This window comes from Indicator indicator, chromosome 3 (genome assembly GCF_027791375.1).
Source record: "Indicator indicator isolate 239-I01 chromosome 3, UM_Iind_1.1, whole genome shotgun sequence".
Classification (NCBI taxonomy): Eukaryota; Metazoa; Chordata; class Aves; order Piciformes; family Indicatoridae; genus Indicator; species Indicator indicator.
Window position 1 is genome coordinate 24,440,599 of NC_072012.1, and position 18,728 is coordinate 24,459,326.

General features: G+C 38.5%; 1 protein-coding gene across 1 annotated transcript in view; it reads left to right on the top strand.

Annotated features, from left to right (window-relative positions):
• The window catches only part of ABCD2 (ATP binding cassette subfamily D member 2), a 35,583-nt gene that overhangs the window by 4,640 nt on the left and 12,215 nt on the right, over positions 1 to 18,728 (top strand). The window contains exons 3-6 of the mRNA XM_054399682.1: positions 1,203 to 1,324; positions 4,105 to 4,273; positions 7,309 to 7,403; positions 8,724 to 8,869. Coding sequence (XP_054255657.1) covers positions 1,203 to 1,324; positions 4,105 to 4,273; positions 7,309 to 7,403; positions 8,724 to 8,869 — 532 coding nt within the window. The remainder of the gene's footprint in view (positions 1 to 1,202; positions 1,325 to 4,104; positions 4,274 to 7,308; positions 7,404 to 8,723; positions 8,870 to 18,728) is intronic.

The following is an 18,728-nucleotide window of genomic DNA, read 5'->3' on the forward strand; positions in this document are numbered from 1 at the left end:
TTACAGTCACATTAGACTTTCAGGGAATTAATTTCTTCTAGATTTTCTTGGCCATCAGCGCTTTGCAGACATCACAGAGGATATTGATAACAATTTCTAATAAGGGAAGTACCACACTGGATCCAGCTAGTACTCTCCTAGCCTGATGCCTAGCAGCATCTTAGCTTAAAAAAACCCAAACTTTGAAAAAACTCTGTGACCCCATTCTGCAACAGACTTAAGTAATATGTAAAGATATACACACACACATATAGAGAGAGATATAATATGTGTGTGTGTATATATATATATATATATATATATATTACGTGATGCAGAAGACTTTTCATTCTAAATCTTCTATGTGAAAGCTCTTCAAGAGAAGAGTGGTTTACAACACAGTGTTTTCTTCCTCTTTGTTGTCGATGCAACTATTAACATTGAAAAAACATTCACTCTTAAAATACTCAGCCACTTGTTTTAAAATCTTGGTTCCTTCCAGAAGCAAACCTTAGAAGTTGACTGTGCTGTATAAATCTGTTGATCCCATGGTAGCAGGATTATATGTAAATAATTTCATGCTTCTGACACGTTCGTATGAGACAACTCCTTTCATTGGAGCAAGAGTTTTCTTACTAATATGATGTTGTGTCATAAAGCATCACAACTTTGTTCTGGGGTCAGATGAAATAAAAGAAACTTTTATGACAGAAAGGTATTCTACTTAAACCATTACTTTGATAATAAAAGAACTTGTTGCTTTCTTGTAGAAATATAATCATGTAGCCAAATTTCCATCAATATGATTTATTTCTTTTACATGAAGTCACTAAATAAGTAAGGCTGAAAAGGAACAATTGAAAAAGCAGTAAATTCATGTTAAAATCTGTTTCAGGTCATTGCTTCAGGTTTCACTTTTTTGTATTTTGAAAAATTCAGGTTGAATAATGATATATTAAAAAAAATATAGGTAGACAAATAGTATAAAAGAATAGGACATTTTGCTAAGAAGATGAATTCCATATACTCCCACTTATTCATTGTTACCAAACTGTCTATACTGAGTTATGTTCACCAATTCTTTTTGAAAAGTTATCTTAGTAGTGTTAACTTTTTCTTAATTTGAAAGCTTCCCTATAGTGACTCACATTCTAATCATAGTGTAATTTGTAGAGATAATTTTAAGAAGAATATTTTGACAGAAAACTTTATTTTACTTTTAGATTTGGAAGATGGCCAGAAACAGGCAATGGTTGGTGAAAGAACAGAAGCTTTTACTATATCACGAAACTTGCTGATCTCTGCAGCAGATGCTGTTGAAAGGATTATGTCTTCGTACAAAGAGGTACTGTAAATCTGTCACACATGAAACAGAAGGGAGAACGAAGTAAAACAGAATTTACATTTAATATAAAATGTAAAAAAAAAAAAAAGATGCCATTTTTAAAAGCAAGTTATATCGCAACTAAATCCATGGAGATCTTTGAAATGGTAGTTTGATCTTTAGAATTATGTCCATGAAGAGTCTAAGTACACAGCTGCCGGTATGGCGCAATATGTAAATGTTATTTTTAATACCCGTGTTTGGGTGCCATCAGAAAGCAATAGCATTTCCTGGAATGTTAGTGACTAAGGTTCAAATTCCTTTTCTGTTTGGAACAGATGCCTGAATTCAGGCTGTCTGCCTCCAATGTATTGAGACTTTTCTGCTGAAAGTATCACAGAGTCATAGAATTGTTAGGGACCTTTAAAGGTTATCTAGTCCAACCCTGCTGCACTACATGAGGTTGCTCAGAGCCCCATCCAATCTGACCTTGAGTGTTTCCAGGGATAGGGCATCTACTACCACTCTGGACAACCTGTTCCAGTCATGTTTCATATGAAACAAATATAAGTAAATACTTACTTCCTGGCCACAAAATTGTACAAATTTCAGGTTGTAAACTGTAAATAATTTTGCAAAATAGAGAAATTTTAGCAGGAAAAGATCTACCTTGTGACAGCAATAGTCTAGAAGTGTGGGATGTGCATCTGGAAGATTTTGTTTCAGATCCTTACCCAAATTCTTGTGAAGTTGGAGTTTTATCTGTGGTCTCTCTAGGAGGTTTCTCTAGGTGTGGGCTGGTAAGCAAAAGAGGAGTAAGGCAGTGCTGTTATTCTCCTAAACATTTCTTTCTGAATCTTAGTTCTGCATTTGTTAATTGGTTTTTGCTCATCCCTTTGGTGGGAACCTGTTTTCCCCGTGCAGTGTGAGGAGGCATGCATTAGCTAGGCAACTAATCAAAGATTATGGATTCTGTTATTTGAAATAGCTACAGCTTTGTAAATGTGAGGTGAAGGGGGGTAGTTCGTCACCTTCAGATACAGACTCTGACAAAGCCAGTCTGTGATTTTTTTTCAGAAGGAGTTCTAGTGGACTGTGATTATGACCTTTAGGTGTTCCCCTGCTTGGCCTCTGTTCTGAGGAAATTGCCAAAATATCTATTATACACTGATGTTTCTGTATTTTCAACATTTAAGTCTTTAAGAGACACTGCAGCACATTGTCATTCCCATTTCATGATTCAGGCAGTTTCCACAGGACAGTGTGTTTCAATCCACTTCAAGTAGTAGTGAAGTTCTAGTTCTTGCTCACTCAGTCACCAAAGTGGACTCCTTCCAGTCAGTGTAAGTCAATGTGCAAATGAGGTCAGCTCAATTTTAATTTGCAGGTCAGTAGATGGTAGTATTTAGTGTTTTGACAAAGAGCGTTTCTAGGGTCATGGTTTAGAAACTTGCTACAAGCCATGTTTCTTCTGGGACACAGCTGGTATAAGTTTTGTTCATCACATGCAGGATTCTCTTTATCAAATGGCACTGTTCATGCTGTGCAGAGCACTCAGCCCTGGCAAGAGCTCACACTGAAACTGCTGTAAAGACTCCACTGGGGAGACTGACCTTACAGTGTCAGCCCCAAAATTTTCACAACTGTTAATGCAATTGCCAATAGTGAAAAATATTGTACATCTGATGAAGTTGAAACATTGAATGATTATTCTTTTTAAACTGAGTTTTTTGAGATGGTGTATATTTGTTAACCTCCAGTGAACTGATGGCCTTGTAGCCAGAACAAGCACTCCTGAAGCTGACACAAACAGTGAAATTTATAGAGGATTTTATATTGAAATTGCATATGCCACAACAGGTGAACTCAGTCATGGGGTGTATGTATTTAACCACAGCAAACTAATGATTTTGTAATCTTGAACTCACATTCTTGCCTTATTCTCTGTATATTTTTATATGTATGAATTTTATAAAAATTCATAATTTTAAAGCCATCTAAGAATACATTTATAATAAGATGTCTGAGTTTAATTCTTTGCTGCCAGCAGATGGAGGCAGTTCTTTGCGAACTCTTGGTGGTTTTGCTGGCAATGAATAGGAAGTCATCAGGTCTATAGATCTGTTGTTTCTGTCTTCACCAGGTGGAAATTGTGACAAAAAGGCAAAAAAAAAAAAAAAAGCCTCTTAAGAGACCTTACCATCTTAAACATGCCCAGTTCTATTGTAAGGTCTCAAATTAACTGTGGTGCTCTAGTATGCAGTTTACAGAAGAGTAATTTATTTTTTGTACCATATAGATTTGGATGCCCTGGTACTGCCTGTTTTACACAGAAAATTACAATTTTCCCAGAGGAGGTTTTGGAAATGCAGGGAAGTATAGATGCCAATTTTTGTCACTCTTTTAAAGCTTTATTTTGCTGGCAGATGCAGAGATCTTGGCTCTCCTCTTGTGTGATAGGCCCTTTATTTTCAGGTAGGCTAATAGATATACTCTGCTGGTTGAAGACTCTACTGATCCATGGAAAAGAGCAGTCATTTCAACCTCCTCATTTACTGGAGCTGGCCCCTGAAACTTTCTCTGCCTACTGAGTGGTAGGAGTTCTGGGTGGCATATAGGTTAGCACAGAATCCCAAGGAGTGAAAGTGATAGGTGTTGAAAAAGATATTGTTGAACCTTCCTGAATAGCATTTTAGATACACTCAGAATAGCTAGGAATGTTTTTCATTAATCTTTAGCCAAACATTTTGGTTATGTTATTTGTGAAGTATAACTGAAAGGAGACGTTTGTTGTTTCTCAGGTTACAGAGCTAGCAGGCTACACTGCCCGAGTCTACAACATGTTTTCAGTCTTTGATGAGGTGAACAGAGGTATCTACAAAAGAACTGCAGTTATTCAAGGAGCTGAAAACAACAGCAAGAATAAAGATAAAGCAGCATTACACATTGATGGGCCCTTAGAAATCAAAGGTAATTAATTCATATTTGTATGTCTTTTCCTGTGTGTGGAGCCAGTGTAGTGGGACAGGGGGTGAACAGAAGTTTTCTTTCTGTAACAAGTCAGCCTCTCAGCCTTAATACCCTGAAGACCATGCTGCCTTCCATTTTAACCTCCAACTATTTTGTAACTGTGCTTACACAGTGCTTTTCTAATACACGACATTGCTCAAATATTTCAATGAAAAACGCATTTGATCTATACTAATACTGGTGGTGGTATTATTATTCTTAAACAGTCAGTGCCTGCTTTCCTCAGATACTTAATTTTTTTCAGAAAACTGAGAAACTTTCATCTTCAAACACCAGATTATTTTGTTTGGGGTAGCACGGAAAGACAGATTGTTTCAGTAGTTTTTGATTAAAATACTACTTTGTTTTCAGTGACTAAAATTCAGCCTCTGCTAATTTTTTTGTAATTTAGTGAGAATTTTCCACTGAAAATAGCCTGACAACTTTACCCTTCCCCTCACCTCCCAAATGAGGTTATCCTTCCCATCCCTATCCTGTATTCTTCTGGTGCCACTGTCTTTCTATTTCCACACTCCCCAAAGTGTTTTCTGTGTACATCCATTTTTTTTATCATGCTCCATCATCTGCCACTTCTCCCTTCCTCTCATGTCCAGATTCTCTGTGAGATACTTAAAGGCAACTTTTGCAATGAGCTTTTCCTAATTTTCCCAACAGACCCCTTCTGCTTCTCCCATCTGTGGTGTTGAAAAGTCTCATTCCCTCCCTTCAGCTTCTGAAAACTTAAACCTCAGTGGAGCTGAAGGCATGCAAGTGCTCTTTATGAAATTACTTCTTTCAACAATTTCAACAGTGCTGCCCTTCAGCACAGATTTCTCAAAGGTCTGCTGACAAGGTTCTTCACAACAGGCATCCTTCTGCAGCATGATGGATAGCTGTGGAGCTAGCTAGTCTCTTAGTCTTGTAGATCTTGGTGATATTTGGCTGACATTAAAAGAAATGGCGTTTTGTAACTGTTGCATTTGGTTGTGCTCGAGAAAAGGTTGGTAATTTCTGGAGCAACAAAATAATTTGGGGATCTTTTTTAGATAACTGTGTTTTAAAAACAAACCCAAACATTTTTCAGATATGCAAGCGCACTGTTCACGTTCCCTGTTGGGCTAGTATACTTATAACCCACTCCTTTGTTCTCTGCAGCCTTTTCCCAAAATTTGATTCCACTGCAGTTATGCATTTCATCCAGCCTGAATTCCTCCTGGGTCCTAGTGACTAGCATTTGCTTCTGAGTGGTTGTAGGCTATCAGAGGCAGCTAGCCAAGACCAAGCATTGTGCATACAGACTTAAGTGGAATTTAGGCCAGTTGAATCTAGGACACAGGCTTCAGACCTTTTATGACAAGTCCCATTGTAATACTGTTTTTCCTCCTTTCTTTGGGTCTTGATACTTCAGAAATCCCTACAGAGTGGATTTGTATGTGGATGAAGTACGCATGTTCACATACACATGTCTGTGTTGATTGAAGAGAAAAATCTTAATATTTGTCTTCCCCAAAGGCTTTTGAATCATCCAATATAAGTTTATGTAACTAAGGGATGTCTGGTTTGTGCATGGCATTTACTGTTGTCAGTAAGAGCATTGTGAAAATATGAAAACTATTAGAATATGTTTAAGAGATAGTAATATTTCCCTAAACATAGTGTATCTAATAATTCAGAATTTTAAAGCTGAAATAGAGATACTGTCAAATTGTATTTCTAATTGCATATAAATGTACTTTAAAAAGCTTGCTAAAATTGCAGTCAGTCATTGTGAAGTTAGAAAATTATTAAGTTTGCTTAGTACTTACTTAGCTTACTGTTTCTTATCAGAGATTTATTTTAATTAGAATTTCCCCACTCTATCCAAGTAATTTTTTTTAACAACAAAACATTTTTATTATCCACAATCTAACGTTTGACACCAAAGAACTGTTTTAAATAAAATATTTTAGGAAAAAGAATGCTTGGGCTGATACATGGCGCAGAAATTTTTGTCCAGGTTCTTGAAGTTTGGCAAAGTTGGAAGCAATTGAACAAGGAGCATCTTAATTTAAAATGTAAAAGTAACCCTAAGCTGAAGGAAATGATATACCAGATCCTTTGGTATAAACTCAACTTTCCCTTAGTTCCATTTTTTAGATTAAATTATAAAATAAGCAGCTTTCTAATGTGAAGAGAAATCTCTTAATCTCTTGCCTGTAAAGGAAGTTTGGGCTATTTGTCTAGGAGCCCAGCTGTTTGTGTCCTGTCAGAGAAGTCCATTAAGAGACAACTGAGAAGTTAGAGTTGGTTTCATTTTTTTCACTGTCTTCAGAAGAATTTATTTCAATGACCTTGTATTACAGAGTATCCAAATGTCTTACTGAGATTGTGTATTTAAATTTGCCAGGAATCCAAATAGTAAACGTAGCTACTGGCGTGAAATATTATATGGGTTTCTGCAAGTATTTGTAAGACGCCTTGACGGCGTCTGTGGCTTCACAAAGTGACAGAAGCAAGCCAGTAAATGGTTTCTTCTTTGCTGTCATTGCTGGAAGAGACTGAACTGGGCTCCAAGTTTCAGAGCTGGTAGTGAAAGTAGATTCCATTTTCTAATTAAATCCTCAAGAGAAGATAAACTGGTCTGCCTGTGGCTAAAGCTGTCCTTGAACTTTTTAATCGGTTGATACTGCCTACCTATTTAAAGCAAAATACACTAAATACAGGTAATTTATTAATAAAACATGTCGTTTTAGTGCATTATATATTTATGATGTATACTCTGCATTATATTTATGATCCGATTTAGGATTCATTGCACACTCTTGGCTGCTGCTGACAGTGTCTTTCTGACTAGCTAGGATTTGTTATCTAGCTTTTCCACTAGGGGAACCTGGAGCATGTAAAAGAGTTGTTTGAAACTCATGAATTTATACTTCTCAGCATGCACAGAGATGGTCACATATCATTGCTTAATGGAAGGTTTCACACACTCTAATTTTTTTTTTTTTCCTTTATAGGGAAAGTTGTTGATGTTGATCATGGAATTATTTGTGAAAATGTTCCTATTATTACTCCAAATGGCGATGTGGTGGTTTCCAAACTAAACTTCAAAGTAAGATGATATGCAAGAGTCTTCTGATTGTTGCCACCACACTAACATAAACAGCACAGAATTCATGTATCTTATGTTAAGTACTTGGAGGAGCATAAGGATAAAAGGGGAAGTCCAGAAAGGTAGGCATAGTAGCTCAGTAGAGGCAGACATATGTAGCTTATCCTGCTCAAAGAACGAGAAAAAAGGATTTCTGATGCTGTTGCCAGGTGAAAAAAATGACCTGAGATTTTCAAAGGTGTATGTGGGAGTCTGCATCCATCTTTACTTAATTTCAGTGAAATTGGGATGCTTTACTCACATAGGCTCCTCTAAAATTCTGAGTTCACAGTAACAGTGGAAAAATTGAGTCTATAGTTTTCTTTGATGACCACAAACAGCAACAGTAACTAATAGTTGACAGTATAGTCTCTACTCAGTAAAAACCTATATTTTTTAAAAAAAGCTATTCCAAGTACCACTCAGTATCTGGTCACAATTTGAATTACTGAATTACTCCCATATATATCCTGATCTTAAGCTCCAGTGCAGATATTATTAGTTTTAAAAACAGTTGAAGTTAATCAGAACATGAATAATTCCAGCAGGTCCTTTAATCTGGTTAAAGTACTGCTCACCACCTCTGTTGATAGAAGAATTGGAAGGATAGAGGAGGATAGAGTTCTAGCTGTAGCAAAACTTGCAGTGGTTTCAGTGTAGTAATTTCAGATTTTAAACTTACAACTTTATGGTCAAGGAGACAGTTTTATTTTTTATTTGGCTCAAGAGACAAAGCCAACAGAAAATGTAACATCATATATTTATGTAAAGCAATGGCATTGTGATTATGCGTAAGTATACATATATATACAGAGGATAATATTCAAATGAGTAAAACCAAGTGCATCACAGCCAAAATAGCACTGGCAACTAAGCAGGAAAGGGCAATGTGAACTAAATTCTCCAAATAATTTGATCGGGCTTCCATAGCTTAAAATAATATTTCTGGTGGGTATAGCACTGCTCTGTATGCTGTTAATACCTTGGGACCTAACCTGCATTACAATAATTAATTCTAACTGGTGTATTGACATTGTGATGTAATCAGTGTAGTTTATAGAAATACTCAGACATTATATAAATTATTTTCATTATTTCAGCTCATATATTATGTCTAATGCCACTGTTTCCAGAATAGTTGAATAAATATGTGCAGGTAATTGATGAAATGGGTTAATAATTTGATATAAATGCTCATGTAACTTCTTCTGTGGGTATTAGACTGTCTTGTACCACATACACTGCACAGTAACATCTTTATTTTTTTTATTGCTGTTATAGGTCGAGGAAGGGATGAATCTTTTAATCACAGGACCTAATGGCTGTGGAAAGAGTTCGCTTTTCAGAATTTTAAGTGGTTTGTGGCCTGTGTATGGAGGAGTTCTCTACAAACCTCCTCCACAGCATATGTTTTATATACCACAAAGGTATGTGTTCTGTTCAGGGCAATACCTTTTTTTTCTGGTTACATGAATTTTGACATTTCTTCTCTCATTTACAATCTATACAGCTAAGTTAAAAGGTGGTGATCACAACCTTAGCTTTGTGGAGAGATCCCTTCTCACTGGTGATGCAAATCTTCAGTCATTGGAAAGGGCTCACATACACTTGTAACAGAGCCCAGGATCCCCTGGATGATTTGGATTATAGCAACAGAGTAGAATGTTAAAGAAATTGATTTCGGAGCTAAATTATTATTTCACTTTAAAACCAAAGATTAAACCAAAGAGTGTTTTGATTTGTAAATGCTGAATTGTTCAAAATAATTTTCAGTACTTTAACTTCTACGCTACAAGACCAAAATGTGATCCAATATTAACTGCAACTTGCTTTTTTAATAACGTGATCATTTCACTAAGGGAAGCATGGCTTTTTTTGTGTGCTTTGTTTGTGTTCTGACTTGCTGTTGGACTTTCAGAACAAAATGTAATGTTCTAGAATATCTCCTTTGAGGCTTCTAAATAGCTTGTTTTGCAAAGTCAAAGTCAGACAGAATTTTTGATTGATTTCTGTAGTTCATTTCTTCCCACATTACAAGCTATCTGAATGGAAAATATTAACTGATGTAGATTTTCCTGCAGGTGAACAGAACAAAGCACATTATAGATAATTTGTTCAGATGTATGCATAACTTATTGCTAACTATTGCCTTTTTTTTCTTGAGCCATGTGAGGGTTTCATTCAGGAATTTGGAAAAAAATGCTTTACTAAATATTTTTCAAAACAATATTTCAGAGTTTCCAGGAAAGAGTCAGAATGATACTTAGAATTCACAGCTACTGCTTTCCTTGTAGGAGCTGGAACCAGACATAAGCATTTTTGACATGATGTCTTTGGGACAGCTACATGATGTTGCCACTGCTTGGCTCTGTGTGAGCTCTGTGCTCCTGGAGGGCTTTTTAGGCAGTGCAGAAGTATTCCATTCTCAAAGGAAAAATGGTATCTGGGTAAAGGGGGCAACAAGTGATAGAGAGGACTCTTTAACAAAAATCTGTGGCTGAAGATTTTGAATTTGAAAGATGTTGATTTTGAAAGATATTGCTTTGGAGTACAGTTCAGCTCTGCCAGTTATGGGTTCTTTAGGCTTGGAAGCATGGCCTGGCATTTACAAATGTCTTTTTTTTTTTTGAAAGGGACTGTGAATCTTGTAGGGATTTGTGGGTGAATGTGGCTGAAGGGGTTGATATAGGACAACATTCAATGAGATTTATTAGTTTGTCCCTGCGAATCCTGAATTGCTTTTTTCCCCAATGTTTGTTATTTGGACTTAGAGTCTTAGATGACTATTTGACATGCTAATAATGACTTCAAGGAGATTCAGTTTTAGATTTCTGAACCATACCTGCAACACATCAGCTGGATTTTTAGGGCTTTTGTGTGGATTGCCTTTCGTAATCCAGACACTTTTTTTTGCCTGTTCATTTATTTATGACCTAAATAAATAATGCATTCAGTAGGGTTTTTTTATCTATCCCTGGCTGTAGAATATATTTGGAATTTCTGTAGTGGCTTTTAATTTGCTTTAAGTCTCAAAATTATATCTGCTTGTTTTGGAAGGTCCTGCTGGTACAATCATTTTGCTTATTAACCCTGTGCAAATTGCTACTTGATCAGCGTGACCTTTATTTTTTAGACATAATTCTAAAACTTCAGACTGGAAAACATACATTTCATCATGAATGTGTTTCAGCATAACTGTAGGGAAAACATATGTTCTACACTGAGAGGATCTGGGAGGTGGTAGAATGGTACCACCTGGATTCAACCTACCTCACTTTTTTTTTTAGGTGAGTAGGTGAGAACTGTGGTATCACAGAATGCTTTTGAATTGGTGGATGTCTGTCAGAGCAGCTACTTAGAATGACATCGCTGTGTTTAAGCACATACAATGTCTCTGGTCTAAGAAGTTTTTTTTCTTTACCATGAGAGTGGTGAGACCTTGGAATAGGTTGTCAGGGTTGAGGCCCCATCCCTGGAGGTGTTTAAGGCCAGGCTGGATGAGGCTCTGGCCAGCCTGATCTAGTGTGAGGTGTCCCTGCCCATGGCAGGGGGGTTGGAACTAGATGACCCTTGTGGTCCCTTCCAACCCTGACTGATGCTGTGATTCTGTAATATGGGAGACAGCTCTCAGTGGGCTTGGTAAGAGCTTACTTCTGTGTGCCTGTGGCTGAATTCTATTCTGCATCAGCTCTCTTTCAGTCAGATGTAGGAACCTCGCCTCCACACAGTGAATGGTGGAGAATACAGTGATGACTACATAAAAAAATATTCCACAGTAAATAGGAGCTTGCTGAAAAGATTTTTTTTTTCATCTCTGTAAAGTTTCGGTGTAGTATTCCAGAAATGCATGGGAATTCCTATGTCGTTGCTGAGTTTATGCTGAAGCATAAAAGCTTCACATAAAACTGTGATTTGTCAAAAAGAGAATTATCTCATTCTATGTTCCAAGTTTCATCAGTGCTGCAAGTGCTTTGTAGTTAGCTTTACTTGGGCTTTAAAACTGAGCCCTAAGACTCCCTATATTTTCTTATCTTTTTAGATTACTTAGCATAATTTTACTGCATTTTTTAGATTTTACAGTGAATCATGGTAAGATTTTTTTTCTCCTGCCCTTACATAGGGCCAGACCATGCAGAATTTGTCCTTTATCTGTCACAGTTCGGGTGGATGCTGATGGGACAAACTGCCCTATCTGAGGACAGGGAGAGAGAGGCCCAGGGGTTTCTGGGAGTGTGGCTCTGTTACTGTCCGTGACAGGCCTGTAAAAGAGGAGGAAGACTTTAAGAGGCTTTACACAGTCCAGCATCACTTGGTGCCAGAAGCAGCTTGTTTTCAAGGATGGATCAGCGCTAGGAACATCTCATTGAGGCCTCAGTACCTGGCAGACTATGTGTTCTTACCCCTTCTTCTACTTCTCTATCCCTCTTTTGTAAAGTAAAATTAATCTGTGTTAACCACCTCTTTGCACTCCTAATTAACCAGTCGTGAATGAGAGAGTAACACTTGTGGGTGCCCTAGTTGGTAAGGAATTGATTCAAATCAGAATTCTTGTCAGCTCGTACTGCTCTGTTTGTATCCCTTTAGTTGGCTCAGATGAAATTGAACTGTGCTCTGACTGCACATGCCAACACTGCATTAGCAACTCTTACTGCCCTTCAGCACTTTGCTGATAGTACACAACCACCTTACCTTGTTCCTGCAGTACTTGTCATCAGTTCACATCACGCTACACAGATATCTGTTCCCATACACACTGCATTTCTTTGCCATGCTTACTGTTATCAAGTTTGTGGTGCTCCTTTTATGGTGCTTGCATTCACATGACCTAGTATTTGCCAAGAAATTGCCATTACTGTCTCCAGTTTGAGCAGTTACTTCCAGCTTAATGCCCTACATTGCAGCTGTGCAACAAAAAAAATCTCTGATAAATGAACAGAGTGGCAAATGCTTATTATTTCAATATTATTTTACCTAGGAATGTCAAAAAGCATGCTTCAAATGCCTTGTTCATATTGAATTATGAGAGGCAACTTGGCCACATAACATGAGGAAGCACTGGGAAAGATCAACTACAAAACCTGCCTGACATAAAAAGCTTGGTATGAAAAGATCAAAATGATGCTGGCTTTTTGAGAAGACAGCTGAAAGCTTTAATAACAACTGTATCATCTTCTCTTGGAAGTCCTTTCTCCTTGTTCTTGCTGTGGTTTTCAATCAGAAATTTTCATTACAGTGTCCTATGCCTTTGAATATCCAGATAGTAGACATACTTTCTCTTGAAGAAAAGCTGGTATTCCTTCTCACATTGCCCAGGCTCTGCCTTTTGTCTGCCCTGTTTTCTGGGCCCCAGAACGGTTTCCTAGCTTCAAGGTGAACTTAGATCGCCCTCTCTGAGCCTGTCCATGGTCTGCTCACTCACACATTTCTTAGGGTCTAGTCCCATGCCTGCCTGCAGGCCAAGCATCTCATCCTCTGTCCCTCCTCCAACTCACTGTGCTTTCCAAGGTAAATCTGAAGTTTTATTCAGCATGGTGATTCTGTCTGTATTTCTTGGAGACAGTGCAGTATTCAGCAGTAGCTACCAACCTTCCAGAGAGAAGATTGTTGGCCATTTCTTTATACAACTGTTTAACCCCCCAACTCCCATCAAGTTAAAGTTATAAACCATCAATTCATACACCAAAGGTGGAATTTGTCTCTGTTCATTTAGGCAGCTAAAAGTCTGTGATGTTTATGAGTGAACTGTGAACTGTCTACATTTAGAGGAACATCCACTGTTACCGAGCACCAGTGAAAATGTTCATTGTTGATGCCAGTAAGGATGGTATTCAACCTCTGTAATACATTAATTCCTTTTATTAGAGATTAGCATAGAAAATCACAAAGTCACAAAATGATTGCGATTGGAAGGGACTTCTAGAGGTCATCTTATCCAAGGTGATAGGAACCCTGAATTGCACAGCGTCAGACACACCTTTAGTCGCAGCGTGGCATTCTGTACTTGATTCCACCCATGCTAAGGTTCCTTGGCATTATGGTCTTTAGTGCCCTGCTAGGATTTTCTGAAAAGTAAACAATTCCATTTATCATTTCTACATCAAACAAAAGGATAATAGCATGGGAACATGCTGCTTCATTGCAAGATAAAGATAAGGACATGCAGGTGGTGTAATTGCTGATTCCAAGGTCTGCTCCATGCAGACTCCTTCATTACAAGTAGCTGGCAAAGTTTATCCTGCAGCCAACTGATAAGTGGAGTGCCAGGCTAAAGGCTGAGTTATATGTACAATACAGCCCAACATGGTGCAGCAAAGTATAGCACTGGCTTGTGCCTACTCATATCAACTATTCTGCAGATCTCTAACTTCTCAGTACACAACAGTCTTCCAGTTCAGGTCACTGTTTTGTTCATCCTGTGTCCCAGGACAAACATGACACCTACTGGAGGTACCAGTTCACTAGAGGACTCTGTGGACTACAAAGAGAGCCTGGAGTGACTAACTCAGGATCAGATGCGTAACTTTTAAGTGAGATGAGTCTCTTCTGCAAATAACGCTGAGTAGTGCCCAGAACACTGGATTTCCCTACTCTGCCCTAGAGAGGCCTCATCTGGAGTATCGTGTCCAATTCTGGACTTCCCCAGTGAAGAGAAGCGGGGAATTACTGGAAAGTCCAATGGAGGGCTACAAGGATGGTTAAGGGAATAGAACATCTGTCTTATGGGAAAAGGCTGAGAGACGTGGGGCTATCTAGCCAGAGAAGAGAAGACTGAAGGGGGAGGTGATGAATAAATGCCTTAAGGGTGGGTGTGAAGAACAAGGGGCCAGTCTCTTTTCACTGGTGCCCAGTGACAGGGCAAGGGGCAGTGGATAAAAATTAGAACACAAGAAGTTGTGCTCAACATAAGGAAAAACTTCTTCACTGTGAGGGTGATGGAGCGCTGGAATGGGCTGCCCAGAGAAGTTGTGGAGTCTCCTCTAGAGACTTCCAAAATCTGTCTGGATGAGTTCCTTTGTGATCTGCCCTAGGTGATCCAGCTTTGGTAGGGGTGCTGGACTATACGATCTCCAGATGTCCCTTTCAGCTCCTACCATTCTGTGATTTTGTGATTCTATGATTTTCAGTTCTTAGTTCTTGTACCATTCTGTGATTTTGTGATTTTCAGTTCTTAGTTCTTGAGTCATTAATTATGCATTAGTCTTGTGGAACTGCATATCAAGTGGGGTTTTTCTGGCAGTTCAGGTGGGAGCGTATCTTTCCCAAAAGGGATGACTTTTCCAGGCTTGTTTGTCTGGCTAACGATTTGCATTAATTGTTTTGTTTCTGCTAAAGATTGCTACAGCTCCCTGATGGCCTTCTCAGATACCTGTAGTGCTTATAAAATGGCTATAATAATGTTCCATGTATCCATATATATGGTGTATTCTGCTCTGTCATGTTCTGTCCTGTGTAATGGAGCATTTTATAGGGGATTAGAGAGGGAGGTCAGTGCAGTGTGTGAGTTCACAGTTGTTGATGGGGTATTTCACTGGAGACACACCATTACTTGCATATTCATATCCCAGTGCATGGAGAAAACGGTAACATGGACAACTAAACATTGTAGAAACCCAGAGAAAAAGCAGCCTCTGCTCTAGAGGCTTCACTGTACACTTCCTCTTCTCTGTGAAGTAAGGTGTCACTTCTCTTCTGCAAAACCATGAGTAATTTGGTGTCTTTCTAAAAAGGGGAAATTGCCTTGCTCATTGTGTTACACTGAAACACCTCGAAACACCTCTTAGGCTAGAGTATGCCTGGTGGAACTGGCAGGCTAGAATCTTGTCCAGAACAACTCATTGTTCTTTCTTCAATGAATTTGATCTACATGGTCATGCATCCAAATTAGTCAGGACTGTCAGAGGTATGGAAAGATAGGACCTGCAAAAACGGGATGCTTAAGAAGTGGGAGAGGGGGTTTCTTTTATGTCTGGTTGACATGATTCACTGCAGGAAGTATAATTATGTCATATTGCAGTTGCCTCTCATTTTGTAGAAATTGTCTGGGTGTTTTGTTTTTAATCACGCGTGTGTTCTTTCTGTCTTCTCTGCCTACAGCGAGATACAAATAAACTGAGTGAATAATTCTGTGAATTCTTTGCCTTTAACTTTTAGGCCACCTGACGAGTTCTAGCTATATTATAAGTGATCTTGGTAATGGCGAATAAGTAAATCATGAGATGAGATGATACTTGAGCATGGATAGTGCTTTAAATTAGTGGCTTCTTTTACCTTTCTGGTTATTATTTTCTCATAAATTATTTTCTTGCAGAAATATGCATAGCTTCTTTGCCAGTGATTAGTGTGTTTTTGGTTTTTTTTTTTCAGCTTTTGATGTCAGATTGTAATGATATGCATTGAGACTTCAGCCTTTCATACTGTGTATTTCATTCCCTATTAACTATGTTAATGGCTATAAACTGATTCTATTCTATTCTGGTAACTGATCTATCTGAAATATTTAGAGGATATTCATGGCTAGTCCTGTATGAGTGGAGAGGAAAGTTCAGTGTAGGGTATTTTAAAGAGTTATCAGTTATTTATATATTTAGAAGGGTTGCTAAAACTTTAGCTGGCCTTAATATCCCTTGAACTACATAAAATGCAATAAACGGATCTGTTACTTTTTAAAGATGTTGCTCAATAGTATATTATTTATTTTCTTTTTACTCTTTGTTGATAAAATGTTCTGTGTGAGAGTAGTGGATACAATATTGCTTAAAAAGAACTTAACTGACAGTCATTCCAGACCTTTTACTTTCTCAAAGTTCTAGTGTTTTGGGGTTTTTTGGGTTGTGTTTGTTTCTCTCTCTCTCCCTCCCTCCCCTTCCCCTCGTTTTTTTCCTGCTTATTATATTAATATCATCTAAGAACTGTTAGCAATCTAGATCACTTTACTTTGTGGAGGTCAGCATTTTTTGAGCGTCACTGTTGATCAAGCTTTGCTGCTGTTGAAAACCATGTGAAGAACCACGGAGTTCTTACTATTGACCTAAATTAGGAGCATGGCCATAGAGTTCTTAAAATTAAGATCTTTGTACCAGCAAGGTAATGGAAAGTCCTAAATATAGGTGGTTTCCCTAGATAGTCAGAGACTTAGTGCTTTGGGAGAATTACCCCCAAAAATGTTTGTAGTAGGTAAAGGGAGCCACCTAGAGTTAATCTATAGGAATCTCTAAATATATGTCTGAGGCAGCTCTTACTGAAGTTTAGATGCTTCATATTAAAGAGCACTGGGGGAAGAATTAATCAATAATACAAGATAAAAGGACTTCTGCTAAAGTCTCCCTCTTTATGGTTGAGGACTCTGACTGGCATAGTATGTATTAGGCAATTTTCAATAACATTTTCTTTAGACACATGATTCCTGCCTCTTGGCAGCAGTTTCCTTGCTTCAGTGGGAAGACTAGAAGGTGCCCTCCGTTTGATTCCTCCTTAGCTTGGATGCTAGCCTAGAAAAATGGAAATCAGATGCCCTGCAAGCTGAGAAGAATTTAGGCTGAACCTAGTTCCTGGAAGAGATTTGCTAACCATAAGTTGCTGTATAGCCTCTCACCTTGCATCTCTGGTAACTGCAATGTTTTGTGCTGGACTTAAAACTGTTTCTTTCATATTCATGCTGTACTGGACCTGTTGGGGAATTAGACAGCATGTGGGGACGGTTGTAGGTATGACCTGTGCCACTGGCCTTCTGGACTGGAGATTCTTCAGTGTGAGCATTGACTCCTTAAGATCTTCCAAGTTTCCAAGGAAGATACCTCCATGGATGGAGTTTGGGTTCCAGTATCCTCTTCTTAAATAGAGGTGCTTAAATTTGCAAGATATTTTATTTGAGATGTCAAAGAAAGCACTCTGAAGTCATCTCAATCTCCTTTGAAAATGCAAGCTGCAATTTATCTGCAAAGGGGAATCCCAGGTGTAGTTTTCCCCTTTCCCTCACTTGGATATCTTAGCAAAGCACCTTGTCAGGCAGACGCAGAAACTTGAAAGATGGGTCAGTCAAGACTTTATAGTTGCATTGCACAGAATTTTCCCACATAACTTTGCATATTTGTGAGAATAATAGTGCAATAATAACTGCAGATGCACTTGGGCACCACATGGCAAGTCAGGTCCTGATGGCTCAGTCAGGGACATGCTGATGGGTTCCAGAATCACAAGCCACATGGTTTTCCCTGATACGGAGAAGTGTTAATCACAGCTTGTTCCAAGGAAGGCAAGGTGAACTTCAGACTGTACCTCAAAGCAGTTCCTTGGGGATTTATGTTGGACAAATATCCCTTAACTATTGACACCAGCCACTTAATTAAGATATATTTTTGATCCCTTTCTTATTCTAATGTGCTTATAATTAAAACTGGCCATTTGGATTGCTTTATAGACTTTCATAATGCATACTGATTAGTTGCTATAGTTCTTTAAAATAATATTCATAGAATCCTAGAATGGTTTGGGTTGGAGGGGCCAACCCTCCTGCTGTGGGCAGGGACAGCTCCTACTAGACCAGTTTGCTTGAGGCCCTATCCAGCCTGGCTTTGAACACTTCCAGGGAGGGGGCTTCCACAGCTTCTCTGGGCAACCTGTTCCAGTGCCTCACCACCGTCACAGTGAAGAATTTCTTCCTTACATCAAATATAAATCTGCTCTCAGTTTAAAGCCACTACCCTGTGTCCTATCACTACACTCCCTGACAAAGAGTTCTTCCTCATCTTTCCTGTGGCCCCCCTTTAAGTACTAGAAGGCCGCTCTAAGGTCTCCTTTCTCTCTAGGCCAAACAACTCAGCTCGAGCCCTCTGATCATCTTTGTGGTTTTCCTCTGGACTCACTCTAACAGTTCCATGTCCTTCTTTTGCTGGGGGCCCTAGAGCTGAGCGCAGTACTCCAGGTACTCCTAAGAACAGAGGAGAGGGGGAGAATCACCTCCTTTGACCTACTGACCACTCTTGATGCAGCCCAGGATATGGTTGGCATGTTATGGATGTCAAACAGGTTATCAATTCTGACAGCACAGTTTATTTTGCATGAAAGATGAAAACATGTTTGAATACATTCAGGAAGTATTTTCAAACATTTCAAGTGGATATGTCTTGTTCTGATTCTGAAACAGAATTTTCTTTGCATCTAAGTAAGACATCTTCCTTCACTTGATACCCAAAAGTGTGAAGTCCTCTGCTCTTGAAGACATCAGAGAATAGTAATTCTGTTAACATCTAGTAAGATGTTACTACTGCCTAGCTTAGTTACAGGTGC